This window comes from Tasmannia lanceolata, unplaced genomic scaffold, assembly GCF_043159265.1.
Source record: "Tasmannia lanceolata isolate RefF3 unplaced genomic scaffold, GAP_Taslan_0.1 ptg000013l, whole genome shotgun sequence".
Lineage (NCBI taxonomy): Eukaryota > Viridiplantae > Streptophyta > Magnoliopsida > Canellales > Winteraceae > Tasmannia > Tasmannia lanceolata.
The window spans coordinates 5,709,991-5,725,458 of record NW_027518690.1 but is presented as its reverse complement, the minus strand read 5'-3'; the positions used below and the strand labels follow the sequence as shown (position 1 = coordinate 5,725,458).

The window sequence follows — 15,468 nt, the reverse complement described above, 5'->3', positions numbered from 1 at the left end:
ACGGTATCTTTTTTTTCAACTTTTTCATCACTTTTCTCTTCATGTAATTTGCTTGTTCCCTAGCCTTTTAATGACAATTTTTTTCAATATGACCATACTTTTTGCAATAAAAATATTGTGACAAATTTCTATTTTGATTTCCACTATCCTTATACCAACAATCTTTATCAGTATGATTTGATTTTTTACAAAAGGAACAAAATAATGAAGTAGATTCATGGTTACATCCACTTTGATTTCTTTGATAACCGCTGAATTGGCCTCTACATCTTCCTCTACTGCGGAATCTACCACGTCCACGGCCTCTTCCTCCTCGGAAACCTTTATTTGAATCATCAGATATTTTCTTCGAATCCACTTTTGATTGAAACGCTTGTTCTAGTGGATTTTCGGTAGTCCTATTCAATCTCTGCTCATGTGCTTGCAAAGAACCCATTTATTCATTCATAGAATATTTAGTTAAATCTTTAAACTCTTCTATGGCAGCAACTACATGATCAAATTTATTTGAAAGACTCCTTAAGACTTTTTCAACAATTTTTTGATCATCTAATTTTTCCCCATAAGTTCTTATTTGATTTACAATAGAACTCACTCTAGAGAGAAAAAAAACTTGAATTGATTCAAAAATTTTCATAATCAAATTCTCAAAATCACGACGAAGGGTTTATAACTTAACAGAGATTACCTTCGTAGTACATTGATATTCTTCTTGAAGCAAATCCCATGCTTCTTTTGATGTACTTGCAGTCATGATCCTTAAAAATATTGGTTCATCCATAGCCTGTTGGATGAGGAAAAGAGCCATTGCATCTTTCTTTTTGCTCTCCTTCAATTCGTTCTTTTGTATCGTGGTTAATCTTTCATGTTCTAAAAAATTTTCATACCCATTCTCTACCAATTCCCATAATTCATAGTGCATAAATAACGTCTTCATTTTTATTGACCAAAATTGAAAATTATCACCTTTAAATAAAGGAACACTTTGCTGAAAATTTGAAAAATTGGTGTTACCTGCCATGTTACGAACTTACCGAACCCTTGCCGGTGTTTTCTTGAATTCGCCCTGACTTTTCTACTCTCTAATTGATTGAGAAATTCCCAAGACCTTCTGCTCTGATACCCCTCTGTAGAATTTGATTAACAAGAACACATAGAACAAGATGAATAGAAGAGGGATTTTTTGAGAGAAGAAAACCTCACTACCCTTGTTATTATTTTTAACTCTCTCTACAAATAACACATAAAGCCTTTTTATAACAAAATATTCCATAGAGAACCACACGTTCCAAAGTCTTTTCCAATTCTAACTCTATATGACTTCTATTAGATAAATTCAAGTTCCTATATATTAGCTATTTGATAGAATCTAATCTAACCTCAACTGACAGATAAAAGAACACTATTAAAGACTCCCACACGTCCCCTGACTTCTACAAGAAGTTAGAGATAAGATTAACTTGGGTAGGCTTGGTGGGCCCCACAAGATAAGTCACCGTTTGAATTAATAGTTCCAACAGAAATAATGTGTCACCTTTCTCCATTAATAAGACTTCTAGGCTAACTATAAACAATCTTCAAGCCTCAAAGACTTGCAAATTCAACTAGTACAACAATGGCTTGGCAATGGTTCATGGGGTTTTCAAGCTTCTTAGTAAGTTGGCCTGAAATCTTGTTAGCCATTGCCTTTTTCTTCTTCATCCGCCGTTTGGATCGGAAAGACGTAAGTCGAGTGAATTGGCCTATCCTTGGAGCAATTCCTACCGTTCTTCTCAACATCGATCGCGTACTAGAATGGGGCACCTCAGTTCTTATAAAACAAGGGGGCACGTTCTGGGTCAAGGGCCCATGGTTCACTCGCATGGAGATACTAGTCACTTGTGATCCTGTTAATATCAACCACATCTTATCTTCCAATTTCTCCAATTTCCTGATTTTCTAGACATTTTCGATATTTTTGGGTATTCGGTTTTCAGTACGGATGGCGATCTATGGAAACTTCACCGGAAAATGTCCATTGCCCGTGTCACCCAACGTAGATTCCGGCAATATGTAGTGAAGAAGTGCCGAGATAAGGTGGAAAATGGGCTAATTCCTCTTCTAGAGTGCATGGCCCAACAAGACAAAGCTGTCAATTTACAAGACTTGATGCAAAGATTAATGTTTGATAACATCTGCATTCTAGTTTTCGGCATCGATCCCGTTAGTGTTTCCCCAAGCTTTCCGGATGTTCCATTCTCAATCGCTATAGACGAAGCCGAGGAAGCATTATTCTACCGTCTTCTTTACCCTTGGTGGAAGGTTCTAAGGTCGCTGAATATTGGAAGAGAAAAGAAATATGCTAAAGCTTGGGAAACAATGGATGACTTTGTAGCCAAATGTATTGCTACAAGAAGAGAGGAACTGAGTAATTCATTGAGAAATAAAGGAGGGGATGATAAAGAAGAAGAGAAGGAAGCTGTTGATTTATTAACGTCTTATATGGATAACAAAGTGGAAGATGAAATGGGTGTTCCAATATCTGATAAGTTTCTTAGAGACACAATGTTGACTTGGTTGTTTGCAGGGAGAGACACCACTAGTTCAGCTCTTACTTGGTTCTTTTGGATAGTTTCACAAAACCCAAGTGTCCAAACCAAGATTAGAGAAGAACTCCATTCAATTTTGCCTGTAAACCAAGAAGGTTCCCTAGAGAATAAGCCAGCGGTGTTTGATTCAGAGGATCTTAGTAAGTTGGTTTATTTACAAGCAGCCTTGTGTGAATCTCTAAGGCTCTTCCCGCCTGGCTCAATCGCACTCAAAGGTGCCAAGCGGCCGTGTGTTCTTCCTAGCGGCGAAAAGGTTCAAACCTGGACAAAGATAATATATTCGCCTTATGCCATGGCGAGGATGGAGAGCGTATGGGGCAAAGATTGCTCAAAATTCAAGCCAGAGAGATGGATTTCTGAAGATGGGAAGTTTAGGTCTGAACGCTCAAGTAGATTTCTGGCCTTCCATACAGGGCCAAGGACTTGTGTGGGTAAGGATGTGGCTTTAACTCAAATGAAGTCTATTGCTTCTGCCATCCTCTACAACTTTGATATTTTAGTGCCTGAGGGCCATACTGTGTCCATTATTCCCTCTGTAATCCTTTCAATGAAGAATGGGTTGATGGTGAAGATGAGAAGAAGATTTGGTTTGGAATGAACAGTGGTATTGGTGAAGAAAAATTTCTCTGGAAACCCTAGTAATAAACCCAGTCATAAATAAGTGAGCTTTGCTATTAGGATGTTCACTATGTATAATGCTTGTTGCTGTGTTAGAAACCCTAGTAATTAATAAACCCAGTCATAAATAAGGGAACTTTGCTATTAGGGTATTCTCTATGTATCTTAATGCTTGTTGCTATGTTATTTTTTGTTATAAGATATATGAATGGTGACTACAACTGGCATTTGTACGTGCATTCTCCACGTATTTTAATTCTTGTTGCTATGTTATGCTTTCCAATATATGTATGAAGTTTAACTACAAACAGCATCAGTCTATTATCTATGTTTCTTAATGCTTTTTTGGTGTAATTTTATGCTCATATCTCCTCGGTATAGCCCATTGACAATTGCAAGGACACAATTTATTTAGTTATTTGCTCATTACTTGGTGCACATTCTCAAATCTCTTACAGACAGGATTAAAACACAATGTATAGCCAACAACAGATGAGATATAAGAAACACAAAACCCACTAAGCAAAAACACGAGATTTACGTGATTTGGCAGTGTGCCTACGTCCCATGGGAGAAGAAAGTTTCAGTATTTTGATTAAGGTTACTGATGGGGTATAAAAACTCCAGCCTCTTACAGGCCGCCACCTGTCCTGGACACCTGTCCCGGAGTGGGTGAACTCCAGCGTCTCACAAGCCGCCACCTGTCCTGGACACCTGTCCCGAAGTAGGTGAACTCCAGCCTCTCACAGGCCGCCACCTGCCCTGGACACCTATCCCGAAGTAGGTGAACTCCAGCCTCTCACAGGCCGCCACCTGCCCTGGACACCTGTCCCGGAGTAGGTGAACTCCAGCCTCTCACAGGCCACCACCTGCCCTGGACACCTGTCCCGGAGTAGGTGAACTCCAGCCTCTCACAGGCCGCCACCTGTCCTGGACACCTGTCCTGGAGTAGGTGAACTCCAGCCTCTCACAGGCCGCCACCTGTCCTGGACACGTCATCGAGTTTCCCTCTATAAAAGGGGGTTCAGAGCTCAAACCAATGGGTAATGAAAAACCTTCTCTCCACCCTAAACTCTTAAACTAGCTCTGCACTCCTGCTCATACTGACTTGAGTGTCGAAGGGCCTGTCCGGAGTAACACCCGGGTTGGTCTTTTGACCTCGTTTGCTTCTGTGCAGAACACAGTTCTCTCACTTCGATTCCTCAGAACTCAGCTCCTTGGGTCTTCTAGCTCAGCTCTTACGTCACTGTCGTACCTGTTACAGATTTTCGGTCTAACAGTTACAAAACTCTCTCTTTCTTTCTCCCATCCAAGAAACGCACAAAACCTCAGGCTCCATAATATAAGACATCTGCACAACACATTCAACGTACAATATGGGAAGCTTTTAGAATAGAAAGTACCAGGAGAAGCTTAATTTGAACCACCCTAGTTATGTTACCATCATCTTGGTACTTCATCACTTCAAACCATTATGACAAATATTTTGACCTTTAGTTATAAAACCACAAAGAGGGACCATATGAGGGACTGTATTTTGAACAATGGCGCATTTATCATCATCACATTAGATCAGTTTTCCGACGGCCAAGGGACCACCTTTCATCTTTGGGTCTGACCCCTCACTGGCCTGGAGGGGTCACCCTGGTCAGTGTTTGTCATGTGGCATTTATTTAAAATTTCAACCCTCGTCCAAGGATATTTTAACCATTCACTATCGTTGCTTTTTCAACACAGTCCCGTCTTAGGAGTGTTTCCATGTTTTTAATCTACACACTTTGAATCGTTTCAATATGGCTGTTTGGTGCAAACTAGGTAGTTACCTTACTATACTTCACCTAAAAAAAATTAAAAGACAAAAACATAACACATTCTATTCCAGATTTTTTATGGTGCCCGAGCGTGAAGTCTATTGGCATGGTTAGACCCTGCTAGAGTAGAACCTTATTATTTCACGGAGCGTTAACTCACCCCCGTGGTTTACAAATTTCAGATCCTGGAGGTTAATACCGACGTTGATTTGGGATAGCAGGAGATTTGCTTTATTTAGAGAAATTCTGAATTTCTGATTTCATTTGAATGAGTATTAGTTTGGATTATGTTACATTTTAATTAGACTTCATTTTAAATGTTATTGGGAGGGATGTGAGACCTTGATAATCATTTCATTAAATAGTGGTGATTGGATTTGGATTTGGATTTATATTTATATTTATATTTAAATGTGGTTGAGCATGCATGGTTCTGATTATTTGATTATTTCTGTTAGCCTTTGTTTACTCTGTTTATATATTGTGGACGGCCGTGCATGCACGTGTAGCACCAAAAAATAGTGGGGTCCATCTTTTTTGGGTGATCTAAACCATTCATTTGTTGTCCTCCGACCTAGATAGGGTGTGCCCAAGAAATCTTCTCCATAGGATTATCCTAGCCCTCCGATCTGTGGAGGTTTCTATACTGTGCCGTCCATGTTAGACCTCCGAAAATTGGAGGGTTAGGATCATCCTATAGAGAAGCTTTCCCGGGAACACCATATCCACATCATGGCCCAACAAATGAATGGTTTGGATCAACTAAACAAGGTGGGCCCCACTGTTTCTTAGGGCTACACGTGCATGCAAGGCCGTCCACCATATAATTTTTCCATTATAGAAACCTCTATAGATCGGATTCTATGGAGATGATCTATGGAGTACAAAGCCTATTTCCACTGTTGGCCAGCAAATGAACAGCTTGGATCATCCTATTAAGTGGGATCCCACTGTAATCCTTGAAAAATCACGCTCAAACGCCGTATAATTAAAAACTCTATTAAGAACCTATATAAACCTTGATGGATGGAGGATTAAGATCATTCTATGGGGATGATCTACAGGGTACAACCTATTTATGTTGTGGCCCAACAAATGGACGGTTTGGATCATCCTACGAAGTGGGTCCCACTGTACTTTTTGAAACATATTGGACTTCGTGCCCACACATCGTGTTAGGGCACAACCTATTTATGTTATGTCCCAACGAAGTGGGTCCACTATACTTTTTGAAAGATAGAATCATTCTCGAGGTTTCTCATATAAAGGAGTGTCTTTATCAAATTTCCAAACTCGCAATGTCTACGAAGGTCCGTCCGTGAGTCGGACGCTGGCAAGACGCGCAAAGCCACCGAGTCATGAGTACCGACGCTCCCGCGTCAAAAAAGACAAAACCGTGTTTTGTTTTGACACCAGAATTTAAAGAAAAATATACGAAATTTCGACTAAGCAAAAAGTCACTTTCACTATCAATGTAAAAGCCAATTTTGGGTCCCACTTGAGATATGTATGTGAAATCAAGGCCATTGATCTTGTAGAACATCAAAAGGCGACCCACATGATCTCGATTCCATCCCAAAACAGGGGCTACCTATCGACGGCCAGGATCCTTCCAACCCACATGCAATTTATATTGTACAATGGGCCCTAGTTAGGATCACTGAGCTGGTTCAATCGCGACCGTACATGTGGCGGATTATCGATTGTGACCATAAAAAGTGTCAGGGCCCGCCTAAGAGCCAAAACAATCAATCCAATTGTCATATGATCAAATATAATTTAGGGTAATACAACATCCAAGGTGGTCCCACAATTGAAAGGTCCAGATGAAAGGATATGTACCACACCTACAATTAAGAGTTGCCAAAATTTCAACCCCTATATTTCATGAGGATACTACGCGTACTACGTATATGGCGCACGTTAGAAAATTCTATGCTTTCTCGAACCGACCGACGCCGATTGTCATTTTCATTACCAAAAACAGATCTCTCTGTCGTCCAACGGCTCTTTTGCCAGCAAACAAAATTAGTAAATACTTAAGGAAAATTATAAATTCGCACCCCCTATAAGATGGTTCAATTTAACAGGCGGTGTGAATCATCCTAAAGGGGGTGCGAATTTACCAGTACACATGCTTAAATATCTCTCCTTTTTTTTTGTTCTTGTTGTTTATAAGAACCATTAGATTGCCGTTTCAATAGCAAATACCCAAACAAGAAATCCAAGCTCAAAAACCAAAACCAGAACAAATCAAACAAACACTCTACAAATCTCAATTTTCCTCTCAAAACCCAAATTCTCAATCTCTTCAATTCACAGTCTTTCTTCAAAATTCAATCTCAAAATACCCAGATGGATTGTTGTGTCTTCATGGGGCCAAAATGGCTCAAACGCTCTTCCCTATCTCGAATTCGTTACCATTCTCTTTCTGATTATGCTGACGATTTTGATAATTCAGTGACTGTTATTGTTGGGAAAGAGAGAAGGGTCTTTATTGTAGACCCTTTTGTTCTTGAGAAAGACCCTTTTCGGATTTTGCTAGAGATGATGAGACAAAAAAACAAGAAGAAGAAGGATAGGGGGTTGAATTTGAATGAGAAGGATGAGGAGAGGGTGATTTTTGTCAATGTCGATGCGATTTTGTTTGAACATATGCTCTGGTTGATGTACAATGATTGCTCTTCTTTTCTTCAGCTCAATCTTCATGAGATTGTAGAGTTCTATGCTCAAGATTGTTAAAACATATATATGATACTACTCTTCTCTTTTTTTTGCCTTTTTGTCCTTTGATTAAGGACCCAATAAGTAATTTTAAAGGTTGTCATGAACATTTTTTTTTTTTTTATGAGTAGTTGTCATGAACATGGTCAATATATGAAAGTTCTTTCTGAATTTTTGCTCAATTTTGATGAGTAGTTGTGTTTGTTGGAGAATCAGAAATGGGTAATAGAATTTATTTCTCTTTTTCATTTCCTATGAGAAGAGAAATTACCCATATTGGAATAAATGATTTTTTCAGATTCATGGGTTTTGGTTGCTTGGAGCTTTGGAGACAGCATTTCATTTTGTTTTTTTATATCTTAATCTGTAATTTTTATGCCATTTCTTAAGGAGAAAACAATTTTAAGCTTGTCATGAACATATCACCCTGCATAAACACTTTCCCAAATTCATCAGAAATGGGTTGTCATGAACATGTGATGATGACACAAACATTTATTAAATGTTGTCATGAATTCCATTTTTTTTTGGGCGCTGATATCCCCCACCCCCTCTTCACGGCCGGCTAACGTTAAACGTTTGGCTTTAACGTATATGTGACGTTTCCCACCATTTGGCCGCTCCCTCTCTCTCCACACAGACACAAATAAACCGTTGGTGGCCCCAACAGAAACAGTTGGTGGAATGGTGGGCCCATCTTTGAACAACGTAGACCCCGCCCATACCACACCATAGGATAATCCAAACCGTCCATTTGATGGGCCATAAATGTAATGCGTCCCAAAATATCATTTCCATAGGCTGATCCTCCTAGCCCTCCGATCTAAATAAAAACTATATCTTATGCAACCTCTATAGATTGTAGGGTTGTGATCATCCTATGGAAATGATTTTTGGGGCACAACTTATTTACATTGTGGCCCATCAAATGAATGGTTTAGATCATCCTATGGAGTTGGTCGTAAAGTAACATTAAGGCCCGTCCACAACATAGGACGATCCAAGCCGTCCATGGTTTGGATAATCCTATGGAGTTGGTCGTACAGTAACATTAAGGCCCAATCGTAGGCCTCACTGATATTTTTTCAAATTGAAGTGTACCGTCGACAACATAGGATGATCCAAGCCGCCCATGGGTTGGATCATCCTATGATGTGGTTCGTACAGTAACATTAAGGCCCAATTTAGGCCCCACCAATATTTTTGAAAATGAAGTGTACCGTCCAGACCATAGGATGATTCGAGCCGTCCATTTGATAGGCCACAAATTAAATAGGTTGTGTCCCAAAAAATCGTTTCCATATGATGATCCTAGCCCTCAGATATAAAGAGAAATTGCTTATTATGGAAACCTCTATAGATTGGAGGGTTGTGATCATCCTATGCAAATGATTTTGGGGGCACAACCCATTTACATTATGGGCATCAAATGGTGGGAAAGATCACATATACGTTAAAGCCTAAAATTTAACGTTAGGCAGCCGTGAAGGGGGGAGGGGCGAGGGGGGAATAGCCTAAGAGAGGCGCGCGGGGCGGTGCGGGGGTGGAATATCAGCGCCCTCTTTTTTTGTTCTTATTTTTTTTCTCAAGTCAGAGTGTTGAAAGAGGAGCGATGGACTTCATGGCTAAAATAAGAACAAATAACTTTTCAGATACAGCACATGATTGTTACTGACTTATCTGTAGTTTAAAAGGCAACCCTTCTTTTTCCTTTATTTTTAATTTTTATGGCCTCTGATTGAGGGACCCACTGATAAGCATTTTTCAAAGGTTGTCATGTAATGAACATGTCAAATATTTTTGAAGACTTTTTCTGATTTCCTTTCTCTCAGTTATGCTCTTTCTCAGCCTTACAGCTAATTCAACAATAAGACAAAATGGGATAATTTTTCTAGGGAGATGGTATCAGCACAACCATGTTTTGATAATTGCACTAACCCTTCTTGTCTTTTAGCTTTTAAAGACCAAAAAAGAAAAGACAAACTGAGTTTTGGCATATATTAAAGCATGGTAGTACCAATATCAGGAGCCTTTTTCTATCATTCCATTAATCTTTTATAGACAAACTGAGTTTGTGCAAATATGAAAACATGGTAGTGCCAATATCAGTAGCCTTTTTTCCTTCATCTCATTAGGCCTTTTTCTAACGAATTTACCAGTACCCATACTTAAATATCTCTTCTTCTTTTTTTGTTCTTGTTGTTTATAAGAACCATTAGATTGCCGTTTCAATAGCAAATACCCAAACAAGAAATCCAAGCTCAAAAACCAAAACCAGAACAAATCAAACAAACACTATACAAATATCAATTTTCCTCTCAAAACCCAAATTCTCATTCTCTTCAATTCACAGTCTTTCTTCAAAATTCAATCTCAAAATACCAGATGGATTGTTGTGTCTTCATGGAGCCAAAATGGCTCAAACGCTCTTCCCTATCTCGAATTCGTTACCATTCTCTTTCTGATTATGCTGACGATTTTGATAATTCAGTGACTGTTATTGTTGGGAAAGAGAGCAGGGTCTTTATTGTAGAGCCTTTTGTTCTTGAGAAGGACCCTTTTTCGAATTTTGCTAGAGATGATGAGACAAAAGAAGAAGAAGGATGTTTGGGAAAAAGAAAATGTTTTCTTGAAAAGATTTGCTTTTTAAAAAAAGGATGTAGAAGTGTAGTTGAAAAGATAATCCCATACCGAATGAGAGAAAGGAAAGAGAAGGGCTTATAAAGCACAACACTTCTCTATTGATATGCATTTCTCAAGCGTTCGTTTTAGATTTTGAGTCAAAAAGCTAATTATATAGTGGATTCAAAATTTAACAGAATTTTGGGCCCATTAATCAATTTTGGAGTCAAAATCGATTCTCAAAATAAAAACGGAACGGGGCCTAAGTAGTTCATGTCATAGTGGTTCTTTCTGCATAGGCTCTTGTGAACGGTGTCTTGCAGGGATTTTGGGCCTCACGATAACCAATATGTTTACCATGTGTATAGCCTTAATTATTATGCCGGTAAAGATCCTATGATCCCAACTCATATTAGCCCTTACCCACGACAACAGGTGGCATATGTTCTGGGGATAAGGCTTTTGAATTGCCTAAATGAGCCCATTACACACACTTGAGTGCGGTAGGCAATGAGCACCACCCACCACAAGCATATCATATTCACTTTGATGAAGTAAGTTGGGGAAATCATCTCCACAGATTTTGACAGAACTAAACAAGCAAATCAATAAGATTGGAATCGTCGAATGATTACAAAAGAGTCGTAGAATATTAAAATTATACTAGAAAATGGATATTCACACTCCTATTTCTTGATATTAACAGCCATCTTTTTCTTTTACATTGGTAAGACTGTCACAGTTCCTAATCTCTTATCAAAGAGAGATTTATATGATGAGTGGGCGGACACGCTAGTATTGGTGGTACGATGGAAGTACCGCCCTTGATAATTGATCCAACTGCAGCATCTTAAAAATTGAACTGCTGTTGGATGAATTATCAAGGGTCGTACCTCCAAAACGAGTGTGTCCCCCCACTCAGCATATAAAATCTCCTTATCAACGACCTTCTCTTTGTTTAAGATTTGTCACAAGGAGATGGCCAGTGAAGCACAATCCAGCCAATCAACCAGTGGACCCACATGTGCAAATCAGAGAAATCAACAGTGCAATTTGCATAAATTACTAAATATAAGTCTATTCATATCTTATCAGATCTGCAATCTCTCTAATATGATCGAACATATAGATTCATCTCAACCTTCACTTCTCCAAAATGATCATAATCAGTTGATGAACAGATCTTACAGAACATGCCGAACACTATCAGATCAGCCATAAATTTTAACCAGAGTGCAAATTCTTGATCATTATCATGAAGAACCAATAATCCAAATGTATGGGTGGTCTTAATATGAGCAACTTACCATAGGGGAAGTCCTGATCCATCAATCATTGACACAGACTTTGATAAACCAAGAATGAACCAGATCCACCGAAAAGTAAATTTTTGAGATCAATGAAGAGATTTCTTGTCATTTGGTAGGTATTTTTACAATCTGACAGCTCACATAGACTTTGATCGAAGAATATGATAAAGTAATTGAATCAACATATGGGCTTGCTCTTCGGATCAGTCGATCATTGGGGACCAAAGACTGAATACACGAGATTAAGCCCATGTCAATCAAAATTTCCTCGATACCGGCATTCCCATAGACAAAATGCCCTACCAGCCCCTTTTACTGCTTTGAATTTTACCAAAATTCCCTCTTAAATCCTATTTTTTCAAACTGTCCACAACAAATTGAGCATCCCACTTGTACATTCATATCATGAAATCGGCCCAAGCATTAGATCATCACTTTTAAACATTGATCAAGGTCTAATCAACGGCTAACATCCTGGCATTTCTAAAGCTACCCTTTATTTTGCAAGAATATAAAGTTGAAATTTCTTTTAAAAAAAAAAAAAACTACTTGATTTCTTGCATCATAGGGGAGCGAACTGCCTTGATTGATATGATTAGTGATGGCGTCGGAATCCAGGTCTGCGATCGCGCGGTGGATAGAGAGCCTCCGCGGGGTCTGCAACCACAAACAAAGGGGTCAGGAGTGGGTTCCGGACGACCACTTCGACACCCAAGTCAGATTCTTGACCAATCAATATAAAGAACAGCGAGAAGAGGCGAGGGTTTGGTCAGGTTTACCAAGGCCAAGGCACGGGTTTTTTTCTTGGGGTATGGGTGGATGGGTCGGAGGGGATTAACAGGGAGAGTGGGATTAAGCTCCCAACCTCCTCTGTTGTTGCCTTGCCTCTTTCTTTCTTTTCCGGTTGTCTTGAGGGGGATTCCAAAATCTGTCTTCTTCTTCTCTTCTCACCCTTTTAAGGGGTGGCGTGCGGACCTTTTCATCATTATGGAGAGAAAACCTTCCTTTGCAGGATTGGGCAGGTCTCCTGTTTTGACGGGGCACGTGGTTTCGCTGGATAATCCCTTCCATAATTTGTGATGATGAGGCTTGGACAGCGAGAATGTGATACGTGTCGTAATCGTATGGTCTTGCCATTTATCAGCACCTTTCTTCATGATAGTTAGGCTCCATTGGTGCATGGACAACACGTGGCGAGATTTGAGAGTAGCGCCGTATTTATGTCCCCTCAATTAGCAACAACCGTTGATCAAATTTTGACCAATGGCCATGGTTTTTTCATGGAAAATGACCTATATTTGATCCCTGATATTACTCAATCAGAGATTGGCACTTATTTTTTCCAAACTTAACCCCCAAAATTACATTGTTTGTTCTATAAAGATACCACCACCCCTATGATTTGAACACCTTTGAGAGGGTTGCACCAAAACTCTATCATATTTTCAGTTGAAATTCATCAAAAATACCTTGTAAATATAACATATGCACCTGAAGATGTGCAACAAACAGATTTAACTACGAAAGGGCATATAAATTATACCTGTTACTTAATTTGGTTATGATCATAATGTCGAGATAACAAGCCAAAGCCTTCACCTAGGTTTTGTTTAAGAGAGAATGCCTTGTTTATGATTTGGTTGAGTAGATTTTCCAGTACATGATATTTAAGGAATTATACAACCCTAGCAAGTCTCCAACTATGTGATAACCATGCATAAAGACTCTTTATGCATTCCCCTTGAAATAGACAAATAGGGATGGATGTTACTTTGACTATTGAGTCATCGTTTGAGGATGAATTTAAAAATCAATTTCAATGAGTCATTTATCAGTCTCGATTCTTAATAAAAAAGGCGCAGAGTAAAACTAAATATATTCATCAAAATTCATGGTAACACTAAAATGTTGAAAACTCGGACTAGTATATGCACTCGGCCAAGGTAAAACAGAGTCGACTCGGATGAGTCGCTGATTGATGCAGTTAATTTTTCCTTATCACGAGTGAGTCAAAAGAGTTTTTTACTAAATTGATAACTTCAAATTCGGATTCCGGGTTGAACTCGACTAAAGTAAAACCAAGTCGATTGTATTGATTATCTTCCAAAGTTTTTAAACAAAATAATGCTGGTTAGGGAATAGAGCACCATAGGCATTGCACAGGTGTAGAGTAATCATAAGCTGGGGGACCTCATGTGGATGAGTCATATATATGACATAAATTGCATCATTGGGACGACAGTAACCACCCCATGAGCGCATAGTGCGCGACTTTTGCACGCAGAGTATAGGGACCAACTAAATCAACATTCACCAAAATAATTAAATCATTCTCCTATTAGTGGGTTGGAGGGTGGGACGCACCAACAAAGAACGTGTCCAAAGACTACGAATTGGAGAGAAAAAAAAAGCTCCACTCAGACACATGCTCTCATCTCGTCCAGAAACTTCGGTCCAAACCCATATGCCCACATGAAAAAAGTGTCACTGTAGTTCACACTGCCCACACATCTTAACTTCGAACTCACCACCAAAACACAAATATAAATAGGAGACCCTATTCTCTATTCGTGACACGAGCTACAAGTATTAGAAAGCTAAGCATTCTCTCTTAATTTCCTTGTTCGAAACCATCTCTTGATAGAATCTTTAGAACTAGCTCAAACGTGTATAAAGGAGTCCACAGAGAAAAAATGGCGTCATTGAAATATGTAGCTCTTGCATTGCTTGTTTCTTCCTTTGTTTTGATGGTAGAGAGCCGAGCTGCGAGGAAGGACTTGGGCTTGGACTTGGGTGGGGGTCTGGGAATTGGATTGGGTGCAGGAGTAAGCGTTGGCTTGGGAGGTGGCAGTGGCTCTGGTTCTGGCTCCGGATCCGGGTCTGGGTCGGGTTCTGGTTCCGGCTCTGGATCAGGTTCTGGTGCGGGTTCATATGCTGGGTCTGGTGCTGGTTCAGGCTCTGGAGCAGGTTCTGGTGCGGGTTCATATGCCGGGTCTGGTGCTGGTTCAGGCTCAGGCTCAGGCCGTGGCCAAGGGTCTGGTGCAGGGTCCGGGTCTGGCAATGGCCAAGGCTCTGGATCAGGACATGGTCAGGGATATGGTTCTGGATCCGGCTCTGGCAGAGGGTCGGGGTCTGGTTCTGGATATGGTGAAGGATCTGGCTCTGGCAATGGCTCCGGTTCTGGGTCCGGTTCGGGTTATGGCGAAGGGTCCGGTTACGGGAGGGGCAGCGGCAACTGAACAATGCAACGTCATGAGAAAACGTTAGGAAGCACCATTTTGTATATAAATAAGAAAATGGCAAAATATTGTAATCAATATATAATATGATGATAATTGAATAATTTACTTTGAATTTATATAGAAAGTGAGGTCTTGGTTTCTTCCCATGTTTTCTGTTTTTAATTTTTATTTAATATATTAAATTGGAGTTCGCCAACTTTCTTTATCGGACAAGGGAGTTATTATGGGGAGACTAACTTGGTCGCAAGGGATGTTAGATCACTTTAAGGATCACAAATCAACCTTGGGACCCACATGATGCTTGTGTGATCAGGACCATTAATCAGGTGGATCATTATGAAGGGCCAAGTTGCTCCCCGGGCTCCATGCGGATCAAACACATCATTAGTTACTTGGGCTAACAAATGGCTGCGCGAATGATATTACAATCAGCATACAAAATACTAAACCTATCACAAGAATAGGGATACCGACCATGAGAACAAAGATAAGACCTATTCTTAGAAGCAATATCTAAGAAAAAGTGGAAGCACAAAATATCACGTGAATCACT

At 39.7% G+C, this 15,468-nt stretch overlaps 2 protein-coding genes and 1 pseudogene across 2 annotated transcripts; all 3 read left to right on the top strand.

Moving 5' to 3' along the window:
- Positions 1–2,010: 2,010 nt before the first annotated feature.
- LOC143890631 (alkane hydroxylase MAH1 pseudogene) lies at positions 2,011–3,186 on the top strand (annotated as a pseudogene).
- A 4,186-nt stretch (positions 3,187–7,372) lies between these two features.
- LOC143890630 (uncharacterized) lies at positions 7,373–7,759 on the top strand. Its single transcript, XM_077395329.1, has one exon. The coding sequence runs from the start codon at positions 7,373–7,375 to the stop codon at positions 7,757–7,759; it is 387 nt and encodes a 128-aa protein (XP_077251444.1).
- Positions 7,760–14,237: 6,478 nt separating this feature from the next.
- LOC143890719 (uncharacterized) lies at positions 14,238–15,055 on the top strand. The gene has a single exon (XM_077395399.1). The coding sequence runs from the start codon at positions 14,367–14,369 to the stop codon at positions 14,910–14,912; it is 546 nt and encodes a 181-aa protein (XP_077251514.1). The 5' UTR covers positions 14,238–14,366; the 3' UTR covers positions 14,913–15,055.
- The last annotated feature ends 413 nt before the right edge of the window (positions 15,056–15,468 follow it).